This window comes from Trichomycterus rosablanca, chromosome 5, assembly GCF_030014385.1.
Source record: "Trichomycterus rosablanca isolate fTriRos1 chromosome 5, fTriRos1.hap1, whole genome shotgun sequence".
Classification (NCBI taxonomy): Eukaryota; Metazoa; Chordata; class Actinopteri; order Siluriformes; family Trichomycteridae; genus Trichomycterus; species Trichomycterus rosablanca.
This window is the reverse complement of record NC_085992.1, coordinates 29,022,762-29,049,035: the sequence shown is the minus strand read 5'-3', so window position 1 is coordinate 29,049,035 and position 26,274 is coordinate 29,022,762. Positions and strand designations below refer to the sequence as shown.

General features: G+C 38.8%; 1 protein-coding gene across 1 annotated transcript in view; it reads left to right on the top strand.

Annotated features, from left to right (window-relative positions):
* The window catches only part of pde10a (phosphodiesterase 10A), a 160,012-nt gene extending 133,987 nt beyond the window's left edge, over window positions 1–26,025 (top strand). Inside the window, exons 7-22 of the mRNA XM_062995032.1 lie at window positions 710–865; window positions 1,560–1,610; window positions 2,722–2,780; window positions 5,217–5,268; window positions 6,289–6,431; window positions 9,332–9,424; window positions 13,064–13,250; window positions 14,089–14,231; window positions 16,073–16,156; window positions 16,411–16,561; window positions 21,404–21,559; window positions 22,224–22,396; window positions 23,621–23,732; window positions 23,861–23,941; window positions 24,692–24,780; window positions 25,577–26,025. Coding sequence (XP_062851102.1) covers window positions 710–865; window positions 1,560–1,610; window positions 2,722–2,780; window positions 5,217–5,268; window positions 6,289–6,431; window positions 9,332–9,424; window positions 13,064–13,250; window positions 14,089–14,231; window positions 16,073–16,156; window positions 16,411–16,561; window positions 21,404–21,559; window positions 22,224–22,396; window positions 23,621–23,732; window positions 23,861–23,941; window positions 24,692–24,780; window positions 25,577–25,697 — 1,851 coding nt within the window. The 3' untranslated portion in view covers window positions 25,698–26,025. The remainder of the gene's footprint in view (window positions 1–709; window positions 866–1,559; window positions 1,611–2,721; window positions 2,781–5,216; window positions 5,269–6,288; window positions 6,432–9,331; window positions 9,425–13,063; window positions 13,251–14,088; window positions 14,232–16,072; window positions 16,157–16,410; window positions 16,562–21,403; window positions 21,560–22,223; window positions 22,397–23,620; window positions 23,733–23,860; window positions 23,942–24,691; window positions 24,781–25,576) is intronic.
* Window positions 26,026–26,274: the final 249 nt, after the last annotated feature.

The following is a 26,274-nucleotide window of genomic DNA, read 5'->3' as shown; positions in this document are numbered from 1 at the left end:
GACGTCAATAAGCATCAAGTGTCCACTAGCTACGACTGTAAATAGTTCGATTCCTGAAATCCTTTTTACTACCTAGTCACATTCTAGTCTTTATTTGCCCAGATTTATTAACACATTTCATACATGCCATAAAATTGTTGGTAACACCCTAAAGTCATTTTTTTTATTAAAACTGCCATTGTGGCTTTTTTTGAAACAGTTTTTATTACCATCATTACTCCCTAGTTTATGCCATTTATTTCAGTGTGATAAACAAAATAAAAACTGTTAATTTTATTTATTATAAATAAGTTATATTATTAGCATTGTTAGGTTATTCTATCTCCTTTACATTGCTAAGTAAAAACTGTTACTTATTATATATTTTCTTTTCAAACCAATTCGTGTTATGTGCAATGTATACACATTCTAAAATTTAACTGCAATTTTTATTGTTTTATATGAACAACCCGAAGGGTCCACAATTTAAGAAGGGTGTGTATGTATTTAAACAATTCATTAATAATGAATCCTAATTAATAGATTTTTCCTTTTCTAATACATATAATGCTTTAAAGACAGACCTGGATAATTACCCAATTACCCGAGAGCAGATTACTCACGTGCATTACTGGAGTAATGAGGTGTGTGTGTGTGTGTGTGTGTGTGTGTGTGTGTGTGTGTGTGTGTGTGTGTGTGTGTGTGTGTGTGTGTGTGTGTGTGTACACAGGACGAGCGGTTCCCCCATGGCACAGGGCAGGACTCAGGGATCCATGTTCACTCTGTTCTGTGTCTACCCATCCTCACGGCCATCGGTGACCTGATCGCTGTGCTGGAGCTGCACCGCCACGTGGGCCGAGAGCCCTTCAACCTCAGCCACCAGGAGGTACAACACAGATCACAACAGCAGCCTTTCCTAGCTGGTTTACCTTTCCAACCTTTTAAAAAGTCTAAACCAACTTTGGGTAATTCAACATCATTTCTTTTATTATTTACTGTTATGTAGTGGTTTTAGGGCAGTGGTAGCTCAGCGGTTAGGGTACGGGACTGGTAATCAGAAGCTGGTTTAAGCCCCACCACTGCCAGGTTGTCACTGCTGAGCTCATGGGCAAGGCCCTTAACCCTCAACCACTGGCACACATGACCTGGCACACTCAAACATTCACCCACTTACAATCCAGATGTAAGACACATTTAAAAAATATGTTTTTTTTGTCCAGGTCCTTTCTGTGTGGAGTTTGCATGTTCTCCCCGTGCCCTTGAGTTTCCTCTGAGTGCTCCGGTTTTCTCCACAGTCCAAAGACATGCAAGTGAGGTGAACTGGAGATACAAAATTGTCCATGACTGTGTTTGACATTAAAGACTTAACCTGAAAAATCTTGTGTAAGAAGTAACTACCTGTCCTGTCATGAATGTAACCATAGTGTGTAAAACATGACGTTAAAATCCTAATAAATAAATAAAAATATGTTTTTGAGTGCAAGGGTATTTAATGTAAATATTAATTTATCAGAAAGGATTTATTGACCCGTTAATGGCCTTCAGCTTTGATTATTTTGTCTACATTTTCTGTTTTGTAGGTTGCCACAGCAAATTTAGCCTGGGCTTCAGTAGCAATTCACCAAGTGCAGGTGAGTGCAAACAGTGGTGTTCATAGGTAATAAACACACACACAGTGCCATGTTTTTTTTCTGGTTTTACATGCATGTTTAAGAATGAAATCCCAGTGCACATGGACTGGCTTTTCTCAAAGGTCCATTGTGCGCAAGCAGACCATTCATTCAGTGCACACACACACCTCTAAGGACACAATTATTATATTGCAACAGTGCTTGCACATGAGCTCTCTGGATGGTGATGTCCCTTTAAAAGGCTTGTTGGGTCTGTCTCCAAAAGTAATGTTTTAAATGAATTGTGAACTTTAAGGTCCTAAAGCTGCTTGTCCATGTTTTACTTCTACATCAGTGCATCATTTTTTTTTCAACTTCTTGTCAATTAAAGTTTTATTTAAAGTTTAAACGAAGAAATTTCAATTCATTACAAAAGTATTTATACACCCAAAATCAATTAGATTAGTACTTTATTACAAAGTTGTTACAATTACAGCTTTGAGAAAATAATATGCTTGTGGGAAGCATTGTGGTCCAGTTTTTGTTGGCAAACCATTGTTAATTTTGACACTCACAGTTTTAAAATCATTTATGAATTTTCTATAGGATTGAAGTCAGGAGAATAGCTGGGACATGCAAGCACCATAAACCAGCCTGGAGTCATTTTGGCTATATGTTTGGGGTCACTACTTTGTTGAAATGTCCTTCTTAACTTCAGAATTTTTTTTATCTTGGCTCATAAGAATATCTCTTCTTTCTAGACATGACAAGCTTATCTATTGTTGTTGAATTAGTTCTGTTTTTTGGTTTGTTTTCCAAGCAATGGAAAAGTATTGTATTAATGAAATAAAAATGCAATTTCCACTAAAACATTTCTTAACATACAACCCCACCCACTCCCAAAATTGTGCATGACAGCCTATTTTCTCTAGGTCTTGTGACCTAATGTCATCGAATTTTAACAGGTATATAATCACTAAAGGAAAAGTTGATTGTAAAAAGTGTTGGTGACAGCTGAAAAATAGCTCACATTTATCTAATGGTCCAGTAATAAACACATAAACAAAAACACATACGCTTTAATGAAGATCAATTTGTCTTTAATACATTCCTGGGTTTTTTTTTATTCCAGGTCTGCAGAGGTCTAGCCAAGCAGACAGAACTTAACGACTTCCTTCTAGATGTGTCAAAGTAAGTGCAAGGGAGGGGACTTTTCTATGGGGAGCAGTGTTTTTTCTCTGTTTAATAAAACAAGACAGAAATGTGAAGAATGGCCATTTATGGCCAAAACGATTTAATATAATGCATAGTTTTTTAAAAGAGAGTGGGCTTTTTAACTACAAGTTGTACATAAAATAATGGCATTTTTATATAGGATGCTAATAATCTTTAATGTTTATAATCATGATGTTCTGTACGTAAAGGCTTAAAAAATATGAACATAAAAATTTTTTTTCTTGAATGGACAATGTTAATGACAGTCAACAGATTGGGACAGTTACATAATTTTAAACACATTCTACAGTAAGTAGGTGAAATTGCAATAGGTGAGGGTATCATGAGAAGGTATTAAAGAAGGATCCACCCAAGGCTAAGTCTTCACAAGCAAAGAATGGTCGTGGCTCACTACTTTATGCCAAACTTTGTGAGAGAATTGTTAATCAGTTTAGGTCTTTTACCACCCACTATTCATAACAATAATAATAATAAAAATTGTTATTATATTGTGAAAAGGTTTAAAGAATTCTGAGAAATTTTAACAGATGTAGGACAAGGCTGAAAAACACTGGTAAATGTGCCTGTCCTTAGGCAGCATTGCATGAGAAACTCATGCTCATATGACTATGACTATGTAAAGCCACATGTACTCTAGAGTACTTTGGAAAATTATTGTCACTTAGTACAGTCTGCCCCAGCATCAAGAATTGCAACCTAAAACTCTATAACACAAAGAGAAACCCATACATCCATTCAATGCAGAAATGCCACTAAGTGGTCTGTGCTGAAGTTTGTTTCATGTAGACCAAAAGACAGTGGAAATGTGTGCTGTGGTCAGATGAGTTTTCAGGAAAAATAAATGTCAAGTTCTTTGAGAAATAGAACTGTTACCAGTAAAAAAGACATAAAATGGTATAGGGGTGCATCAGTGCCCACGACATGGGTGACTATCAAATGTGAAGGTATTATTGATGCAAAAGCATATGTGGTAGGATTATATAGAGAAACTCTTTCAATGTGATACCTTTGAAGCAGCCCCGGTTCTGGACTGCTTTGCTTGGGGGGGGCAGTAAAACCTAATGAGGGGGCATGTTGATAGTCATGTTTTTGAAGCCAGAAATATATTCAAGGCTTGATTTGTGCATGAATGATGACAGCCAAGCTATTGATACTGGCTTAAAGTGATGTATGAGGTAAAGAAATAAAAATGCATGTTTTCGAACTTAAACTTAAAACCCAATGATTAAAAAATACATGTTGATTATGTAAATGGAGAAAAAAGATTATCTAATTGTATTTCATTTTAATACGCCCCCTTAATTAAATTGCCATTACTAATAGAACAACTCTATTTCTTGAAAGGCTTTAATACAAATTTAAGTCAAAGCTGACAAATGTACCTACACACAGACTGAGAATATTCAAACGTGGAAATAGGAATGAGTGAGAATATTTATATTATTGGGAAATTAAAATATAAAGAAAACAAAAGAATACTAATTCTGTAAAAAAAAAAAGTGTTTACCAGTATACCTGCCTCTCGCTCACACTAACAGAACATATACTGCCGAACTGAACTGTTTGGGGCAGTCTGCCGATTTTTATATGACTCAAAGAGCCAATCAGGAATAAGCAAGGAAATATCTTCACACTGTAAAACAAAATGCATTTTTGTGATTGGTTCAGAGATAATTTTAAAAATAGCCGTTGCTTGCATTGTGCTTGGGGGGGGCAAAGACACAATTTGGGGGGGCAATGCCCCCCTCAGCCCCCCCCCCTAGCGCCGGCCCTGCTTTGAAGCATGAACAGTCAGTGCAAAGTAGAAATCTTAAATAGTAGAAATCTTAAATAGTTGTAAATGTAATGTTATAGCTTTTTTCCAACCCCATGTTTATAATTGTCCTTTTTTTGAGTGATTATAATGTCCTGATGGCAGAACACATGGTCACAATTAGGGCTGATCAGTATAACATGTCTGCATCAACATCGCAGTGCATTTTAAGTAGTCACATTGAGAAGACATGAATTGTTGAATTTAAGTTACAGTTGATCTAAGCCTCTCTTTTACAAAAAGAATCGAGTTATGGGAACCGTTTAATTTTATTATAAAATAAATAGTTATAAATTTCATTTTAGAAAAGATGCATAGTTGCTTTTGTAGTCTAGTTTGTCATTTATTTTGTTGCTAAATATAGCTACTTTTTTATTTCATTTAATGCAATAGTTATAAATGACTTTTTATCACAAACACCCATTGTCATTTAATTTGATGTTTAGCTCTATTACCATTCCTCTGATTTGTAGTTCATGAGCTTTCCTATAATAGTCAAAGTATTAATTAAATTTAAAAAGTATATAGTGACCTTAACAAGACCGTCCTTTAAAGAAAATGTTTCCGACTCCCTACAGAACATACTTCGACAACATTGTGGCAATAGATTCTCTACTTGAACATATCATGGTAAGTATGTGTGGGTTTTTTTTAGTGAGATCACATGCCTAATCATAAAAAGAAAACATTTTGGGCTTTTGTCGTTCTTCTGTGTTATCACTGGTGAAGAAATATGAGCAATGAAAGAACTCTTCTCATTTGTTTGCTGCGTTTGGGGAAAACCCCTTCTACAAACTTCTCATGCCTTTTCCCTTCAGCCTTGTTTTAACTTAACTTTTTGGTGCCCATGGTCTTTTTTTGTTTTCTTGCATTTTTGGGCACTTTCTTATTCTTTTTTACTCCCTCTACACCTCTGAACATCTGTGTCACCATCACTGGTGAAGAAATACAAGCATGAAAAGAACTTCTCATGTTTGCCTTGTTTGGTGAGGAACTGCTCATGCTGTTCCTCCTTAAGGCCTTTGCTCTTTTTTTACTTAATTTTCTGTCCTCTTTTTTCTTGTTGTCTTGTGCACTGTCCTGTTTACTGTCACGTTCGTTCTCTGCACTATTCCTTTCTCATGATTTGATTCTTGACAATGCACTAAACAAACACGAGCAGTGCAAAAAGTGATGTTGGCAGGTCAGAAAGGGGATTGACATGATCTGCATAACTTAGAGCTGGACGGTTAAATAGCTGTAATTCTATTATAAGTCATAATTTGTGCTGAAATGCTTAAAGGATTATCACTCCCAACTCCCAGTTCTACAGCCATCGGAATTCCAAACTTTTTTCAGCCTTCCAGGAACTAATTGGTTTCTCATACAGGTCATTTTTTAACTGAAGAGACATTTCCTCAACTAAGCTTTTAATACACAAACATGTATGTGAAGTACCCAAGAAAAGATTTTGCAAAGTAAACAGAAACTTCCCTTGTGACATAAAAGTCCCTGCCCAAATGTTGGCTTAGAGATGTATTTCTACTGAAAACGGAATGTAGTCTGTTCTCAGTAGGCATTACACATACTATTAAACTTGAGTGCCCATTCTGCACTAACAGTCTAATGTTTCTTAAGATGTGAACATTACTGTGCTCTTTTGTCTGCCAGATATATGCAAAAGACCTGGTGAATGCAGACAGATGTGCCCTTTTCCAGGTCGATCACAATAATAAAGAACTGTACTCTGACCTGTTTGATATTGGGGAGGAGAATGAAGGGAAGCCAGTCTTCAAGAAAACCAAAGAAATAAGGTGAGCATTTATTAGTGCTTATAAATGGATGCATTTCAACCATTTATGTATCATAATAACCAGTTTAGTATTTTCCAGTGCTAAAGAAAAGTTAAGATTAGGTCTAGGCTCACATTTGCATTAAATTACAAATCATATTACAAATATTACAATTTTTAGCATGTTTATGATTTTGCAAGTTGGAAATGCTCTGTCCCCTATTATTATTTTATATTTCATTTCAGATATTTTGGAATACCAGACCGCAAGTTTAAAGTCCCTAAAATAAACCACAACATTTACCATTTCAGCTGGATTCCAAACAATATACCAAATAGCATGTCTATACCTAGGGTACCAAACAATCGCAGTTTTCAAAACATTTTTCTATTTATATCAAATTTGTTTCAATTTTATGTAGGCAATGTTGGTCAGAACAAACAGGTTGCCTGCTATATGCTTATTAACCTAGTCTACATAGAAACAAGAGGAATTTTCAATGCGCAAGTCTCAATAAACAGTTGGGTTCATGTACACTTGTAAGGCCATGGCAGATTTAAAAAGTTCAGTGACTGAGATTGTTATTTTTTTCTGAGTAAATAATTGGAACACATACTTCATGTGGTCAATGCTCGCAGCCTAAGCTGGGCCTAAAAGGTGATGTGACATTACAGAATTTCCTACATCACAAAATGAATTAATAATAATCTAAGTTATTATATGTATTTTGTTAATGCATCAGATTTTCATTTTTATAAAACGTTTAACAATTTACATTTACATTTGCAGCATTTCGCAGACACCTTGAACCAAAGCGGCTTACAGTACTATGACAGTCTAAGCAATTTAGGGTTATGGGCCTTACTCAAGGGCCCAACAGCAGCAACCTGGAAGTTGTGGTGCTTGAACCAGTAACCTTATTACTAGTCCTGTACCTTAACTGCTATGCTACAATGTCCCTTACGACGTACAACTTGTAACAGGATTCTAATTGTTTGTTTACCATAATGCTGACTTTGTCAGTACATGTTACAAGCAGCTAGACAGAAGGACCACTAACTAGTTAACAGAAGTTTACAGGGACCAATTATTCTTGCATGTAGCAGCCAGAAAACTGGGGGACAGGTCACCAACAGCCATCAGGCTAACTGCTTATAAACTTGCACCAGTCACTAGTATAAACAAGTAAAAAAAACAAGTAAATCTATATTTAATCATATCCATACTTAATTATGTTGGTGATTTACAGATGGTTGTTAGCAGGCTGGCTTAGCGTTTCCTAAGCTTGCTTTAGTTAAAGTGAGAAAGTGTATGTATGCATGAATGAATGTATGTACATATAATTGCCAAAAGTACAGTTTTACAGTAAATATAAAGCAATGAACTGCACCATCTGCAATCATCTCATAGTTCTGCATCTTAAATGTGCATACAGGCACTTAGACAAATCACAGCACATTTGGAACCATTTATTCTGGTCAAACAAAACAAAGTACTTCTTAGCAATAATTCAGCTTGTCATGATTTGATAATAAGTCGTTGTATTTATTTATATATGTATATCCATAGTAAAGTATGAAAGTGGACTGCTTATCTTAAATAGTACTGTTATAATGCAGAAGTCTCAAAGCTGTAACTGCCAATTATTGCAGCAGCTTTGCAAAAACATACCACTGTCTTTGTGTAGATATAGTTTTTGCCCTTATTTAGATTTTTTAAATCAAATCTTTGTTATTAAAAAAATGTATACAATGAGTACAAGGTTTTTGCACATTATGTGTGGAAATTAAAATGGACATGTGCACTGAAAGCATGTTAAATTACAAAACGGGAAGTGGTTGAAAACTTGTTGTTATCCCTTCTTGTGTACTGTATTTGTAATCTTTTTGTAATGTAATGCCCCATTAGCTGTCTGGCGTTAGGTGCGCCACCCTGGCCAGTTACCAATGGCACTAAGCTCTTAGCAATGTGGCATTGACGTAAATGTGACAGTATTGAGTTTGAATAATGAGTAATAAGACATGGATAGCCACCCTCCTCCCCTTCTGGAATGCAGTTGCTTTGTACAGTCCAGTGTCCTTGCATGACCTCTTTCAGTACACACAGGAATGAGTTCAGTGACGACCACTCGAGAGATAATACAGCATTATTTACGGAGTAAAGTCACCTCCCATGTAATGAACAATTAAAGGTGAGGTCAGCAATTTTTCTCAGCAAGTTAGAACACTTCTGCAATATTTGTTTAGGTTCTCACGTTTTGGTAGTCGTCTCTGGCCACTGTGGTGGCACCAAGCTCTGTAGATTGTTAGTTTATTAATCTACCCTTAAATGTCCTGCATTAGCACAGAACCCATGGGTCCCAACGTAAATAGTTTACCTGCAAGGCTGATCTGAATAAAAATGTGTACTTTTTAATAGGTTCGTTTTATTAGACTTGCCCTCTTTTTGAGATGATGGACTGTAGTGCCAGATATATACACTACATGACAAAAAGTCTGTGGACCTCGGACCATGGCTTTGTTAGATATCCAATTCTAAAATCATAGGTATTTATATGAGGTTGTGGCTGTAACAGTCTCCACTGCAGACAGAATGTGTCTGTGTGAATTTGTTCCTATTCAGGTGCTGTTTAGTAAGAAGGTCTGTCTTGCAATAGATTCTCTAATTAATTCCAAAGTCATGGCTTGAGGTCAAGGCTCTGTGCAGGCCTCTGGGGTTCCTCCACACCAAACTCAAAAGGCATGTGTTTGAGCCTTGCCAGGAAAGGGGATTTCTCAAACTGTTGCCATGACATTAGGTGGGTGTCCACATGTAGTGTATGCCTGGGTAAAATGTATAGTAAAAGCAAAATGTATAATGTTTAAAAGCAGTTTGGCTTACATTAAAAAGTGTGTCAAATTAATTCCTGTGTTTCTCCTCAGGTTTTCTATAGAGAAAGGAATAGCAGGTCAGGTGGCGCGAACAGGAGAGGTTTTAAATATTCCGGATGCCTATGCAGACCCACGGTTCAACAGGTAAAACACAATTTTATTTGTTGAGTCAGACCTTCTGATGGCTGCTTTATACTTATGGAAATAACGACAGGTTGATCAACGACGAACAGCACATGCCTAATGCCAAGTTCACACTACACGACTTTCCCCGGGTTTCCCCTCACCTTGTATCCTGTGTTCTTATTGGCTGTAGTTCAACATAGCACTCGCAACCTGCTCGCAACACCTTTCACACTACACGATTTTGAGTCGGTGACAGGTCCAGATATTTCACATGCTAGATTTTTTGCTGAGTCAAGCCACTCGGATCAAGTCGTTAAACATTTCACACACAGCGATCAAGAGCCGATTTCGGAGCCGTGAGCGAATGCCGAGTTGCTTCCGAGCTGCCATATCTAGCGGCGACCAGTCGACCAAAAATCGTGTAGTGTGAACTAGTCATAACATGAGCCTTTAGGGGACTGCTACCACTTCGTCTCAGTTGCTTTATTCTCTATGTCTTTTTTGTTGTTCTTGTCAGAGTCAGAGTCAGAGTCAGAGTCAGAGAGGTTTTATTGTCATTTCAGCTACATACAAGTACATATTGAAACGAAACAGCGTTCCTCTAGGATCACGGTGTAACACGGTACAAAAAGTGCAAGACAATACAAAACAGTGCAAATACAACAATAATACAAAAAATCCTATAATAAATAACTACAAAAGATATTCCTAATTATCCCTAATCTAAACAAGTACTTAGAAGACAGGACTAAAGACAAGTGTTAGTACATGATGGTGAATAGATGGTACAATGGTTCATGAGGTAGTGACATGTTGTACATTAGCAGCGTAAAATTGGCAATGCAGATAAGGTGCCTAAAAAGTAAATATGGTGCAAAATACAAGTAAGGTGCAGAAATTATTGTGCATTTCCAGGAGGTGTGCAAAAATGCAAGTAACAGTCAAAAATGCAAGTAACATAGTCAAAAATGCAAGTAACAGTCAATACAGATCAGTGTGTGGCAGCAGAAAATTTCCGGAGGAAATTGTTACAGTCCTGAGTTTAGAAGTCTGATTGCTTGAGGGATAAAACTGTTACACAGTCTGGTTGTGTTAGTCCGGATGCTGCGGTATCGTCTCCCAGACGGGAGCAGAGTAAAAAGTCCATGTGATGGATGGGTTGGATCGTCCACAATGCTGAGAGCTTTGCGGATGCAGCGGGTGTTAAAAATGTCCGTGAGAGATGGAAGAGCGACCCCGATGATCTTTTCAGCTGTCCTCACTACTCGCTGGAGAGTCTTGCGGTCCGACGCAGTACAATTTCCGAACCAGACAGTGATGCAGCCGCTCAGGATGCTCTCGATTGTTCCTCTGTAGAACGTGGTGAGAATGGGGGGTGGCAGATGAGCTTTCCTCAGTCTTCTCAAAAAGTAGAGACGCTGCTGGGCTTTCTTGGTGATGGAACTGGTGTTAAGGGTCCAGGTGAGATTCTCCTCCAGATGAACACCGAGAAATTTGGTGCTCTTGACGATCTCAACAGATGAGCCGTCGATGTGCAGTGGGGAGTGGTCCCTTAGTGTCTTTCTAAAGTCAATGACCATCTCTTTGGTTTTATCCACATTCAGAGACAGGTTGTTGACTTGGCACCAGTCCGTTAGATGTTGTACCTCCTCTCTGTACGCTGACTCATCGTTGTTGCTGATGAGTCCCACCACAGTTGTGTCGTCTGCAAACTTAATGATGGAATTCGAGCTGTGCATTGCTGTACAGTCGTGCGTAAGCAGAGTAAACAGCAGTGGACTGAGCACACAGCCTTGGGGAGCGCCGGTGCTCAGTGTGGTGGTGCTGGAGGTGTTCTTACCGATCCGGACGGACTGAGGTCTCTCAGTCAAGAAGTCCAGGATCCAGTTGCAGAGAGAGGTGTTCAGGCCCAGCGTGCTCAGCTTTCCAATTAGATGCTGAGGAATGATGGTGTTGAATGCTGAGCTAAAGTCTATGAACAGCATCCTGACGTAAGTGTTCTTTCTGTCCAGGTGTGTAGAAGCCAGGTGAAGTGTGGTGGATATGGCGTCGTCCGTTGAGCGGTTAGGACGGTACGCAAACTGCAGTGGGTCCATGGTGGGAGGCAGTAGTGTCTTAATATGCCTCATGACTAGTTTCTCGAAGCACTTCGTGATGATAGGCGTGAGTGCTACGGGACGATAGTCGTTGAAGCATGACACAGATGACTTCTTTGGCACGGGTACGATGGTGGTCGTCTTGAGGCACGTTGGAACGATGGCGCTGCTCAGGGAGATGTTGAAGATGTCAGTGAATACATCTGCCAGCTGGTCTGCACATCCCTTGAGCACTCGGCCAGGAATGTTGTCTGGTCCAGAAGCCTTCCGTGGGTTGACTCTGTGCAGAGTTCTCCTCACGTCCGCTGTGGTGAGACGAAGCACCTGGTCGTCACAAGGTGGGATCATCTTCCTCGCCAACATGTTGTTCTGCGCCTCGAACCGAGCGTAGAAGTCATTCAGCGCATCTGGAAGGGAGGCATCACTGTCACAGACGGGTGGGGTCGTCCTGTAGTTGGTGATGGCCTGGATGCCCTGCCACAAGCGCCGTGTGTCACCGCTGTTCTGGAAGTGGCTGTGGATGTTCTGGCCGTGTGCGCGCTTTGCTTCTCGGATCGCCCGGGACAGTCTGGCTCTCGCTGTTCTCAGAGCCGGCTGGTCACCTGCTTTAAAAGCGGAGTCTCGGGCCCTCAGCAGTGCACGCACCTCTGGAGTCATCCACGGCTTCTGGTTGGGTCTGGAAGTGATGGTTCTAGTGGTAGTGACGTCCTCAATGCACTTGCTGATGTAGCAGGTCACTGAAGTCGTGTACTCCTCTAGATCAGTGTAATCGCCGTATGTTGCAGCCTCCCTAAACATGTCCCAGTCAGTGCACTCAAAACAGTCCTGAAGAGCAGAGATGGATCCTTCTGGCCAGGTTTTCACCTGTTTCTGTACAGGTCTGGAGCGCCTGATGAGTGCTCTGTATGCTGGAATTAGCATTACAGAGATGTGGTCTGAGTATCCGAGGTGGGGGCGGGGCTCCGCCCGGTACGCACCGGCAATGTTCGTGTAAACATTATCCAGCGTGTTCGCTCCTCTCGTAGCAAAGTCCACATTCTGATGGAATTTAGGGAGAACAGACTTGAGATTTGCATGATTAAAATCCCCAGCGATAATAAACAGTCCGTCTGGATGAATGGTCTGTAGTTCGCTGATGGCTCTGTAGAGTTCGCTTAATGCTTCCTTCGCGTTCGCGCTGGGTGGGAGATACACCGCGACAATAAGCACGCTGGTGAATTCCCGTGGTAAATAAAAAGGTCTGCATCTAACAACAGCAAATTCCACCATCGGAGAACAGTACGCCACAACAAGCACAGAGTCCTTGCACCATTCGGTGTTAATGTAAACACAAACGCCTCCTCCTCGTGTTTTACCGGACTGAGCTGCATTTCTATCGGCGCGATACGATGCTAGCCCGTCTAGCTGAATGGCACTGTCTAGCTTTGTGGTTCAATATTTAAAACAGCCAGGTGTAATAAAAGCACTGCATACAAAGCTTCCCTGAAATCCACTGCAGCCGGGTAAAACGCATATCATTAACATATTTGATTAAAGCTGCTCCTTGTTTTGCTTTTCACAGAGAAGTGGACCTTTACACTGGCTACACGACACGGAACATTCTGTGCATGCCTATCGTCAGTCGAGGGACGGTTATAGGTGTCGTACAGATGGTGAACAAGCTGAATGGAAGTGCCTTCACTAAAACGGACGAGAACAACTTTAAGATGTTCGCTGTCTTCTGCGCTCTGGCCTTACACTGTGCAAATGTGAGTGGCACACCAGTGCATTTAACAAAACCTCTCACAGTGGTCTGAGACACTCTCCAGAGCTAAGTGCTTGCAGGTGTGTTTCATGACGCCGATTTAAAATTAATGAGCTCAGAATATTAATGGTAATATTCTGAGAGCAAAAACACAGCCATCTAGCAATGAGATTCAGACATAATATATGTATGTGCTGGTTCAGATTTCTCTGCACTGACTATTCATCACTTGGGCATTTATTATAATTTGCTGGGAGTTTTGGTAGAAATAATCACCTATTCAGTTTTTCTCCTAAATGACTGTGTGTTTTCTTATTTTACAGATTTACCATAACTATTGACCAGCTTACGTAAATTCCTCTGTGAATCAATCACACAGTATTTACAAACCCTGAAAGCCACTAAATACATCCTAGTTTTTAGATACACAATCAGAGGACAAATAGACTTTCTGCAGAAATCACGTCATATGATCAGAGCAGCACAGTTGTATAAAGAATTTTGTGTTTAGAGCTTTGCCAAAAAAGCGGTTTGGATTCATGTACAAAGTAACAGTTGTGCCATGCCGTAGGTTTGGCAAATATGATTTAGTTTTGGAAATTTGGCTTCAGAGTTGCTTTAGTGATGGGTGGGGGTTTTGTTTGGGTTAGTTTGTGATGTTTTTGTGTCTAAGCCGTTGCAAAGGGGGGGAAAGCTCACAATATCCACAGCTGTTTCCTTTAAGAAAAGAAAGAAATATTGTGTTTAGTCTGTGCAGTAATTTCTGATGAGAGTAAACTTTGTGAAGGCACAATTTAAATATTTTATTGTGTTTTTGTCTGTCTATGTGTGTATGTGTGTAGATGTATCACCGGATTAGACATTCGGAGTGCATCTACAGAGTGACAATGGAGAAGCTTTCATACCACAGCATCTGTACATCAGAGGAGTTGAAAACCCTATCTCAACTCTCCCTTCCGTCTCCCATCTACAAGGAGATCGAGCTGTGAGTGTGTCTGTAGACCTGTGCCACTTCAACAAAGACACTTTTTCTGCCTAAACATAGTCATATATTAATATACACTTAATGGCCAAAAGTATGTGGACACCCTTCAAATTGGGTTTAGGTGTTTCACCCAGACTCATTGCTAACAAGTGTGTAAAATCAGTGAATGTGCACAAACTAAGGTATATAATGTTCAGACTCTAAATCAGGGTGGCATGGTGGCTAAGGGGGTAGCACTGTCGCCTCACAGCAAGAAGATCCTGGGTTCGATCCCCAGGTGGGGCGGTCCGGGTCCTTTCTGTGTGAAGTTTACATGTTCTCCCCGTGACTGCGTGGGTTTACTCCTGGTGCTTCGGTTTCCAACCACAGTCCAAAGACGATGAGTGAGGTGAATTGGAGATACATAATTATCCATGACTGTGTTCGATATAACCTCGTGTGAACTGATGAATCTTCTGTAATGAGTAACTACCGTTCCTGTCATGAATGTAACCAAAGTGTAAAACATGACGTTAAAATCCTAATAAACAAACAAACAGACTCTAAAAATGGTAGACGTGCATTTCTGCATTAAATGTCAAAAAATGTGCACAATTTTGGTCTGAACTTTACTTTACGGATACAAGTTAACTCTGAATTCAGCCCTAAAATACAACCAAAGTTAGGTTGTTTTCTCATTATAAGCATATCTCTTTTCATTCACATGACTGGTGGCAAAATGGCATTTTCACTAAACAGTCAGCTTTAAATACAATAAACAATATTAACAGTATTGAGTGACAGAATTGACTGTAAATTCATGCAGTTTAGTACAAAATGCATTTAATTTAAAACAATAAAGCTGTGGCAATGATCGTCATCTGGAGATTCAGGAAGATCCTCAAGAGCTCCTCAAGAGCTACAGAGCCATAACAAGTGATTTCAGCATTAGGAAACTTGGGATCTGTCTATGATGCAAACTCAGTATCCCCATTTCTCAATTCACTAGCTGCTATGTTGTATTTTTTCTGGCAATAATATGGTGCTGGTTTTAAAAAAATTAATAAAAATTAATGGTGCATGATACAGAAGGTAGTAAAGCAGTCCACAGGGGCACAGCAGTGCAAAGAGGTGTTGCTGTGTGTCATGTAAATGTGTAAATGTTGTGTAAAATGTTTAATATGATTCGTTTTCTAGATGTTTCCACAAGTTTTTTTTAGATTTTGCACATTTCTGAAATCCGTGTGTATCTATGCATGATTTTTTCATTTTTAATTCATGACTCTGTCCATGTTGTCTATCACATCATAAAAAGCAATGGATTACATCGAAGGTTAGTCCTTTGAAAGCTAAATCTGCACTGTGCTAGCAGTTAACTACAGTTTGCATTATACTTCATTGGGCTCAGTGGGTAGCACTGTCACCTCACAGCAAGAAGGTCCTAGGTTCCATTTCCAGGTGGAGCAGTCCGGGTCCTTTGCATGTTCTCACTGTGTCTGCGTGTGTTTTCTCTGACAGTCCAAAGACATGCAAGTGAGGTAAATTAGAGACACAAAATTGTCCATGACTGTGTTGCACATTAAACGTGTGAACTGATGAATCTTGTGTAACTAGTAACTACCTGTCCTGTCATGAATGTAACCAAAGTGTGTAAAACATGACATTAAATCCTAATAAATAAATAAATAAACATTATACTTAATTTTTGAATCACTTTACATACCCCTGAAGAGACAGTATAGTGCAGAACAGGTTTGTGCCCCAGATGTGCCAGGTGGCAGGTTTTACACTATAAATAACTGCTGTAATTCTGTATGCAAATGCTAATTTCTGTTTAAAGTACATTCAGTCTGTCTTCACAGGTTCCATTTTGACATCAGTCCATATGAAGAACTCTGGCCTGCTGTATTTGTGTACATGATTCACAATTCATGTGGGAAAAACAGGTGAGAATCAAACGTCACACCTCTAACCTCCAGAGACCTCTGTGCTGGGTCAAAGCAAAGTGTAAATGATGCATGAGAAACTTAGAAAAAAAACCCTACATGCATTATATAAGAATAGAGTTTAAGAATTTTGTTTATGTCTGGATGAATGAATAAAAAATGTGGAAATTGGACTGGTAAATTGTGGCTCGCATAAGATTATTACTCGTTTATGAGTCTTAACTGGTTTGTTTGGTTTGTGCTTGTTTGCAAAGTTTTGAGCTAGAGAAGCTGTGCCGCTTCACCATGTCTGTGCGGAAGAATTACAGACGGGTTCCGTACCACAACTGGAAGCATGCGGTCACGGTGGTGCACTGCATGTACGTCATTCTGCAGAAAACCTCTGGAATCTTTACTGAACTGGAGGTCAGTGTTTAGAGATATTACTATTGTTCTTAGAAACCCCATTTTCAGAAAAGTTGGGACATTGTGTGAAATGTAATAAAAGCAAAAATCTATAATGTGTTATTGTGTAAACCTTTATTTCACTGACAAAAGTACTAAGAAAGGATTTTGAATGTTTTTACTGACAAACGTAATTGTATTGAATGAAAATCAGCTAATTAAAAATTTTAGGTCTGTTTATCACAGGCACATTTACTACTGTATAACATCACCATCCCTGTTAGTTACACTTAATAATTGTTTGGGAACTGAGGACTGTTGCAATTAAAATGTTTGTTTATTCTTGCTTGATACAGTCTTAAGCTATTTAACAGTCTGTAGCTGTGTTGTCTGATTCTTTTTATTTTGCACTATACATTTTCAATAGTTGACTGCAGGCAGACCAGTCTAGCAAGTTTTTAGTTTTCTTCTGGTTTGCTGTAAGAGGTAATTAAGTTAGTAATTGTATTTGGTTTACTTTTGTTTGGTAAACGTTAGTTTCCTACCCGTTTAAGCTTAGCTTAGTTTATTTTCTCCTTTCTTTTCCTAGTTTTTTCATTAAATTCTTCTTGTTAGGGAATGTAACCTGTTTTATTACGTTTTAAGTTTTATGTTGCGGCCTGACCTAGACCGAGTTGTAATGTAAATTGGGGGCTCGTCAGAGAATTGTAGCTGCTGCAATTTCTCCACCTTCTAGTTGCTGTTTTTGGGTGTGGTGGTATGCTGTAGTAGTGTTTGTGCAGTAATGGTTTTCGAATCTAAAAAAGAGATTTTAGTCAGTGTTGTGAGGATGATTTGCTTCACTTGGATTTTATAATGTTTATATGTTACGTTCGGCTCGTAAGAGTGTGATAAGCAAAGTGGTGTATTAGAAGCTGGTTGATAAAGGGATTTCTTTACCAGCATTAGTGGAACCAGAGATTGCCTCCTGGTGGGATGGGGGTTGGTGGAGGTAAGAGTAACTTCTCCAATACTTCTATCTCATACTGATGTACACTCTGCTTTTACTTCTGTTTGTGAGTAGCACTTTTGATAGAAAGAAGGTCCTGGGTTCGATCCCCCCCGGGTGGGGCGGGTGGGTTCTTTCTGTGTGGAGTTTGCATGTTCTCCTCGTGTCTGTGTGGGTTTCCTCCAGGAGCTCCGGTTTCCTCCCACAGTCCAAATACATGCAAGTGAGGTGAATTGGAGGTACTAAATTGCCCATAACTGTGTTTGATATTGGACTTGTGAACTGATGAATCGTGTGTAATGAGTAACTACTGTTTCTGTCATGAATGTAAGCAAAGTGTAAAACATGACGTTAAAATCCTAATAAACAAACAAACAAACTCCTGTTTGTGGCATAGATCGTATCATAACCAAACTAGATTTATTAAAGGAATATTCTCAAGTTCTTTCAACCCCTACTGCTGAAATTTGTTACTCCACATTCCTTTTTACAGTACTTTTTACAGGCATTCGGCTGTCACCTTTTTAAAACTTATGTGGAAAGTCTTAGCTAATGTCAGCAATTGTGAAGCGTACTTGGATGTGGTAGTCTATTCACAGACCTGGGAGAAACATATGAAAACACTCAGAAATGTCTTCGACTGTTTTAGGAAAGCCTCACTTACACTTGTACTTGCTTTGTGTGAGTTTGGCAAAGACTAACCATCCTATTTAGGAAAACTAGTTGGCCAAGGGGAGTGCGCCCTCTTGAGGCTAAGATTCAGGCTATAATGGATTTTCCTGTGCTTACTACAAAACGTGATCTTTTTTTTTTAATTAATTGTTGACTGCTATTGTGTGTTTTGTAAAAAGACCCTCATATTTGCACGCTTTACAAGTATGCTCACAGGGCAGCACGGTGGCTAAGTGGGTAGCACTGTTGCCTCACTGCAAGAAGGTCCTGGGTCCTTTCTGTGTTGAGTTTGCATGTTCTCCCCGTGTTTGCATGAGTTTCCTCCGGGAGCTCCGGTTTCCTCCCACAGTTCAAAGACATGCAAGTAAGGTGAATTGGAGATACTTAATTGTCCATGACTGTGTTCAATATAACCGTGTGAACTGATGAATCTTGTGTAATGAGTAACTACCGTTCCTGTCATGAATGTAACCAAAGTGTAAAACATGACCTTAAAATCCTAATAAACAAACAAATACACTCAAAAAGAACAGGACCATGATGTGGACTGAAGACTGTGATCATGATTTTAACTCTGTTAAAGCTCTTTTATGTAGCACTTCTGTTTTAGTGGCTTCTGACTGTTCCAAAGCTTTTAAGCTGGAGGTTGATGACTGCATCTGGAGCTGTGCTATTACAAGATGACTTTTGAGATGTAAAGCATCTTGTTTGTTTGTTCTCTATGAGATATAACAAACATCAAGTTGTGTATGGTAACACAGAATCATTAGCCCTCTTATTTGTTTTGTTGCATTTTAGGTATATATGAGTCTAGCAGTTTGGCTGTAACCAAAGACTGATTGGAGGGTTTTTAATGATTCAAGCTTTTAATTTTGATGTCCAGCACTAAAAATTGCAGCTGATGTTCTATCAAAACAATATAATGGCAAACTTTGTTTTTTGTGGTAGTGTCATATCCTGTTTTGCTAGCTTGTTGCCTATATAAATTACAGGTTTGAAAGAAAGGGAAGCAGTGGTTTTGCTCTTAACACGGTTGTCTATTGTTTCCGGCCCCCTGACCTCTGAATCTTTACACAAACAAAATTGTTTGAAACTTTGTTTGTGCAAGAGTTGTACTGTTAGTGTACAGATTATTGGTGTTTTGTTGTTGAGATTGCCATAATGATAACTTAGATTGTGTAGGTAGAACTAACTTAGAAAATTGTTACTGAGGAGAGGGTCATTTTTGTTTGCCTTTTGTTCCCCTGGTTTACTTTAGTAGATATTTAGGTTAATTGTTATTGCTTTTCTTTTGTTTAGTAGATGTTAGTTTCCTGTCTGTTTAAATTTTGCTTTTTTTGTTTGTTAATTTATTCCCTATTGTTAAGGAATCTAACCTGTTGCACTACTAAAGAGAAAATAAACAAAGCTTGATATTACAGCTCTGGTTGTTGGTGTAAATTGGAAAACCAGGAGGACACGGATGTTTTGAGTTCTGACCTAGACCGTGTAATAACACTAAAAATTCAATATACACCTCTGCATCAGTGGTACCTTCACTCAATTTTTCCAGAAAACAAGTTGAAACATGGATATATCCACAGCACACTATTCCACCGTCCTTCAGGCCACCTGAGATGATCTTAGTGCCAGAGAACTCAGTTCGGTTTCTGCATAGAACTGATGTGGGACTTTTTTATTTGTATACTAGAGTTCCAGGTTGCATTTTTGATGCAGTGGCTTATGTGTTATGTGACTGGCTTTTCAAAATACATTTACATTTTCGGCATTTTGAGAGATGCCTTTATCCAAAGCGACTTACATTACAGCAATTGAGGGATAAGGGCGATGCTCAAGGGCCCAACAGCAGCAACCTGGTGGAGCTTGAACCAGCAACCTTCTGATTACTAGTCCAGTACCTTAACCACTAGGCTATGGTCTGCTGGTACTACAGAGACCGTGTGGCTATGTTTATCCTAATAGCATTCTGGTTTTTAATGCAATGTCCTGTAAAGGGCTCAAAGGTCAGACACATGTAACACATTCATTTCTAACTTTGCCCTACACTAAAATTTGACTAAGATTTGTTCAGTACCTCTGAATCTTTTTACAATATTATGTACATTAGATGGTGAAAGATCTAATGCAATCTTGCATTGAGGAATTTTTTTTTAACTGATTGACAATTCTTTAAGAAAGATTTGGCACAAAAATGTGAGTCACGAGCAATCTTTGCTTTCAAGGAATGTTGTGCTCTGCAAATTAAAAAAGCAGCCCTAAGAAAAGTGAACAAAGAAACATTAAAACAAAACTATCAACCATTTTTGGCTTTGTTTCATCTACTTTCAATGTACATATTCATTTTACATATACACATAAAAATAATCTAAGGTAAGAAAAGTAATTAGCTTCTTGGGGTCAATGTGGTTTAGTTTTGACCCAGTCCTCTTGTCTTTAATTTTCTTTAAATATAAACACATTTAGAAATTTATGCCACTGGGTCACACCACTTTTTCCTTTAATTATACTTTTTAATTGTTTTGTAATTAAATATAGTAATTGTTGCAAGTGGAATTTTTGTCCATTCTTGCTCTATACAAGACTTTAGCTGCTCAACAGTTCGTGACTGCCACTGACAGATCTGGACTGCTGGCAGTCCAGTTAATCACACACACTCTATAAAGCCATGCTGTTGAAACCCATGCAGAATGAGGTCTGGTATTGTCCTACTGAAATAGACATGAACTTCCTGGGGAAAAACGATGATCTTTTTTATCATTGGCACATAGAACCCGATGTCCATTTCCCCCCAAAATAAGCTGAAATATGGACTCGTCTGATTTCTTGCAGCCATCTCAGATGACTTTGGGCCTGGAGAACTTTCTGGCATTTTTTGCAAAATGAATATATGGCTTCCTCTTTGAATAATACGCTTTACAGCGGGGGCGGGGGGGCTGTGTTAAGTGACAATGATTATCCAAAGTGCTACTGATCCCATGTGGCTATGTCCATCACGGTAGCATGATGCTTTCTCGTATAATACAGCCTGAGGACTCGATGGTCAGGCACATTTAGCAGCGGTTTCCACCCTTGGTCATTACACATCTTTATAAACTGTAGATAGTGAAAGACCTAAACTCTTTGCAATCTTGTAACGTGAACATATTTAGCAAAACCTGTACCTCATTATAAAACTTCTTAAACGCTGTTCCATTTCTTCACAGAGAAAAGGCTTGTTAATAGCCTGCTTGTGTCATGACCTGGACCACCGGGGCTATAGCAACAGCTACCTGCAGAAGTTTGACCATCCGCTGGCGGCGCTTTACTCTACGTCAACTATGGAGCAGCACCATTTCTCCCAGACTGTTTCGATCCTGCAGGTAGAGATCTCACAAACTCTCTTTACTTATAGCTTCTCTGCTGGCTAGCTTCACCTCGATCTGGAAACTTCATCACATCTCTCACACTCATCAGCTTTAGCAGATAGAGTAATTCCTCTTTGAACGATTTTACTTTTTAATGACGAATGCTGTTGCTAGGTGTAGTTTATAAACCAAACTGATGATGGTTTATGATTAATATTTAATTGTTACCAGCCTTGTTCTGCTGGAGAAAAAGTGAAGCGATCAGAGAGGAGAAAACTTTCTCACATTAGTAGATGGTTTCTCTTTTAACTGAAGACATGGGTGGTTTATATTTGGTCCAAACACACTGGTTACCATGGTATCTAAATCAGGCAATGGTTTAAATTAATGTATTTAAGCTATTATGTGCATTATAGCAAATAAATTCATAAAACACTGACTGACACTGTGAAACAGGAACTGAAATTTGCCAGTGCCATCGGTGACCCAAGACCAAAGCCTGAAAAGTAGTTAGTTTTTTTCCAGTTCTTAGTTGCTCATCCACATATTCGCATGTCAGTACCTCATTTAACCTACTCAACCTTGGGAACACTTTGGGCTTTGCTGTCGCTCTCCAGCTAAGCCGGATGCCTCCTAAGTGGAGCTTTTGCTTTTTTATTGATCTTTTTGTTTCCCATAGCTGGAACGGCACAATATTTTCTCCAACCTGACTTCCAGTGAGTACGAGCAGGTACTGGAGATCATCCGCAAGGCCATTATCGCCACTGACCTGGCTCTCTACTTTGGCAACCGCAAGCAGCTAGCTGAATTACTGAGCACTGGTGGGCTGGACCTAAACAACTACGCCCACAGGTCAGTAGCCACACTGACTGTACTCTCTTAGTGTTTTTACTGCACATGTAATAGAAACTAACTGATCTTGTTCACAAAAGGTTTGTTACACCATTTTAATAATAAATAATCTGATGCAATGCATTTGTATTTGCTTTTTTATAAAAGCATTAGATTAGCATAGTGATGCAGCTGGTAGTGTTGGTGCTGTCCAGAATCAGTGACTCAAGGACCTGGCTATTTTCCCTACCACTGTCTGTGTGAAGTTTGACATGTTCCCTCATGGGTTTTTCTTTTAGTACTCCAGCTTCTAAACAGAGGATGAACTGGAGCTTTAAATTGCCCCTTGTAGCTTTAAAATATGGTGCTTTACCAGCTAGTTAAATGAACTTAACTTACACAAAAAGTTTAATAAAGCTAGTAAATCATTCAGTGTTCTTGTTCAGACACATTGTGGTTGCCAGACAACATCATTTACTGGGCTTTAAAAATAAAAGGTAGCCCATTTAGCTGATATGTTTATTAGCTAATGTAATGCTATCAGTTTTGCTTTTTTTATTTTGACATTTTAGATTTCTTAAATTTCCTGTTAAAAGGGGCATTCTTTAAAAAATGGAGAAGTGGTTATTTATATTTTTAAAATGAAGTGCTGGGTTAATGTATTTGTGTTTGAACAAAAATGTCAAGTAAAATATAAACTATGGTAAACTCAAATAATGTTCTACCTATCATCTATTAGCAAATATGCCAACCAAGGCTTTTTTGTCAAGGCATGCTAAATTGCTTTGCTCAGTTGTGTCTGTAGGCCTGTTGCAGCGTCAATGCTCAAACCTGAAGGGTTGGTTGGGGTGCTGTCACTTGGAGCCTAGCAGGGCTGTCAGTATGCTGTTCGGCTCTGTGTGAGAACACAACACTGGCAGGTGATAAAAAGCGGCCACAGAGTAGACAGTTGTTAGAGGTGGTGTGTGGTGATCCAGCTTTTCTTAATCAGATTGAGGGGTTGTGTAAGCGTCAGTAGATTCACAATCAGGAATTGGACTTAACTAGATTGGGATATAAAAAATATTTTGATCATAATGTATTTTAAAAGTATTGGAAAGACAAAGTCATGCCTCTACACACTTTTAAAAATGTATAGTGGACTAAATATATTTATTTAATATCAAAGTAATAGTAATGATTGTCTATATATTGCTTTTCTAACACCCAATGTCACTTCACATTTATTTCGTAACTTGGTTGCAGGGACCGTGTGATTGGTCTGATGATGACTGCGTGTGATCTGTGCTCTGTTACCAAACTGTGGCCTGTCACTCGTCTTATAGCCAATGACATCTACGCTGAGTTCTGGGCTGAGGTGAGCTTTATTACTATTCTTTATCTGTATTTTTACCCAGTTGGGATAAAGCAGGTGAACACATAAAATAAGAGTTGAAGAATTAATAAACTGAAAAAAATCCTTACTTGTCATTTTGTCTTTGTCAGGGTGATGAGATGAAGAAGATAGGAATGCAGCCTATTCCAATGATGGACAGGGATAAGAAGGATGAAGTCCCACAGGGTCAGGTACAGCAGAACCTGTTTCAACAGCTGAATCTTTGGCTTTTTAAAGGCATCATCCTACAGCTGTAACAAACAATTATTTGCTACACTAATATTCCTAATAAAATATAAACCACATACTGTACATTCACAGGTTAAATTTAGTGTATTGTACACTATTTTGGTTTTTTTTTTTTTTAGCCTTTACACAGTAATTTGCTGTGATGCACCCAAGCACACATTTGGCAATTAATCACCTGTGACGTGCTGAATCGAGCAAATTTCAAACAATATATTCCATATTTTGCTTTTTATTCAAGTAGGAATTTTGGCTCTTGACACAAATGACATAACTCCCTTATTTTTTAAATCCCTCTGGCTAAATTTAGCTCTTACCTGTGTCTCATCACTGTACTATACATCACTGTTTTAAGTCAGACTCAATTGGTGTAAGTTCTATTCCAATAATTACTCAGCAATTGAACTACATCTTACTCTAGCAAATGTGTGCATCATCCTACCTAAATTGTCAACTCTGGCCTACATTTACTAGTAGCTCATAAAAATGAGTTGGGGTCAGTTTAGGTAAATTCTTGTGTATATGTATCAACGTAAATGAAGCTATGATGATTATATTCATGCTCATGAAGTTATGAATTTCACATACCAGCAATTGTGTAACATAATTTAATTATACAAGTTTTGTTTCATTTATTGTTTTATTTGCTGTCTCTTAGTCTCACTTCTTTGTGATCTGTGTATCATTTGTTGTAGATGGGCTTTTACAATGCTGTGGCCATTCCCTGTTACACCACGTTATCTGAGCTGTTCGCTCCCTCCACTCCTCTTTTAAGAGCCTGCAGGTCAGTTTTTTAGTCGCCAGCCATCTTAGCTCTCTTCCCTTACTACTACCTCTCTTTTTAATCGATGGTGTGAAACACTACTTAATTTATCTGTATGAAAAAGTCTGTGTGCTTTTTGTCATTTACACAATATAACAAAGGAAGCGTATTGCTTGCATTTAACCTAATTAGATTAGTACAGGGATGTAAATTTTTTAATTCATTTTAACCAATAACCGATCATCATTAGTCGGCTGGGAACTGTTAACCAGCAAGCTTAGCTCAGTCAGTGTTTATTTAATTAAAAGCAACTTTACCTGGTTAAGAAAAAAACACTTTAAGCAGAACTAGTTCATCTTTCTGAATGTAGATTTTACACAAAATTAGTAGAAAACAATTCCAATTGCTAATTAATTATCATATAATAACTACACTAATGTCTTTATTGTTTTGTTTACATTTATACTGAGACATGATGCAAAATATCCACATCATTTTTAAAAAATAATTACAGTACACACAGATCCACACGTGCACAGATTCACAAGTAGTCGTCAGGCTAAATATTGAGGCAAAACAGCTTCCAATTGTGATTTTAATGTGCGATAGTTTCATAGATCATGATATAAGTAATGTAAATGTGTAGTCTTAACATTGTAGTTCTTTGCTTATTAAGGTGAGGTTAGTCTTAACACTGTTCTTAAACTCCTGTACAGCCTAAGGATCTGTATGTACACTCAGCTTAATGAGGGCAGTTACTTTTTCATAGTACTATACATGCATGTTTGAGGTCATGTGCATGCTGTGGTGTTTGCAGGGAGAATCTGAGCCAGTGGGAGAAAATAGTGCAAGGAGAAGAGCCGTGCGCATGGACTCCGTCTGAGGATTCAGAGCCGAGCGAGCCGCTGGAAAGTGGACCAGTCAAAGTGGACAACTGACTTAACCTGGGACATTCAGCCTTGAACACAATGCCATCCACACCCTGCCAGAGACACTGTACTTCCTTTAGAACGCTTCCACTTTGTGTGGAGACAAAAGGGAGCAGAGAGGCCAGGCAGGAGAGGTGATATTCACCAAGCAGTTGAAAGAAGGATTTAAAAAAGATGAAGCAAAACGAGTTACCTCAGTGGGTGATGGAGAATAGAGACTCCGATCAGGATGGTTCTCTGACTTGCTAGCCAGGATGCATGATCTGATCACTTCAAGTCCTCTTTGAGTGGGAGCATCCTTGGTCTGAACAGACTTCTTTAGCTTTGATAGTTTTCCTCGGACAGTTGCTTTGCATTTTTGCAAGTTTTGATGTGAAATTAATTTCCTAGTTTTCAAATGTTTATTTGTTTGTGGTCTTAAATTTGAAGAGGCCTTAAGAGCTGAACCCACAGTTACAGTAGTGCTACTACATCACTTGTAACTGGGAGGCTGTTCAGCTAGACTAAAATGGTACTTTAATTCCTGCTGTGGTCAAACCATTAAACACAAACTGTTGAAAGGTTAGAAGAACCAGATGGAATGTTT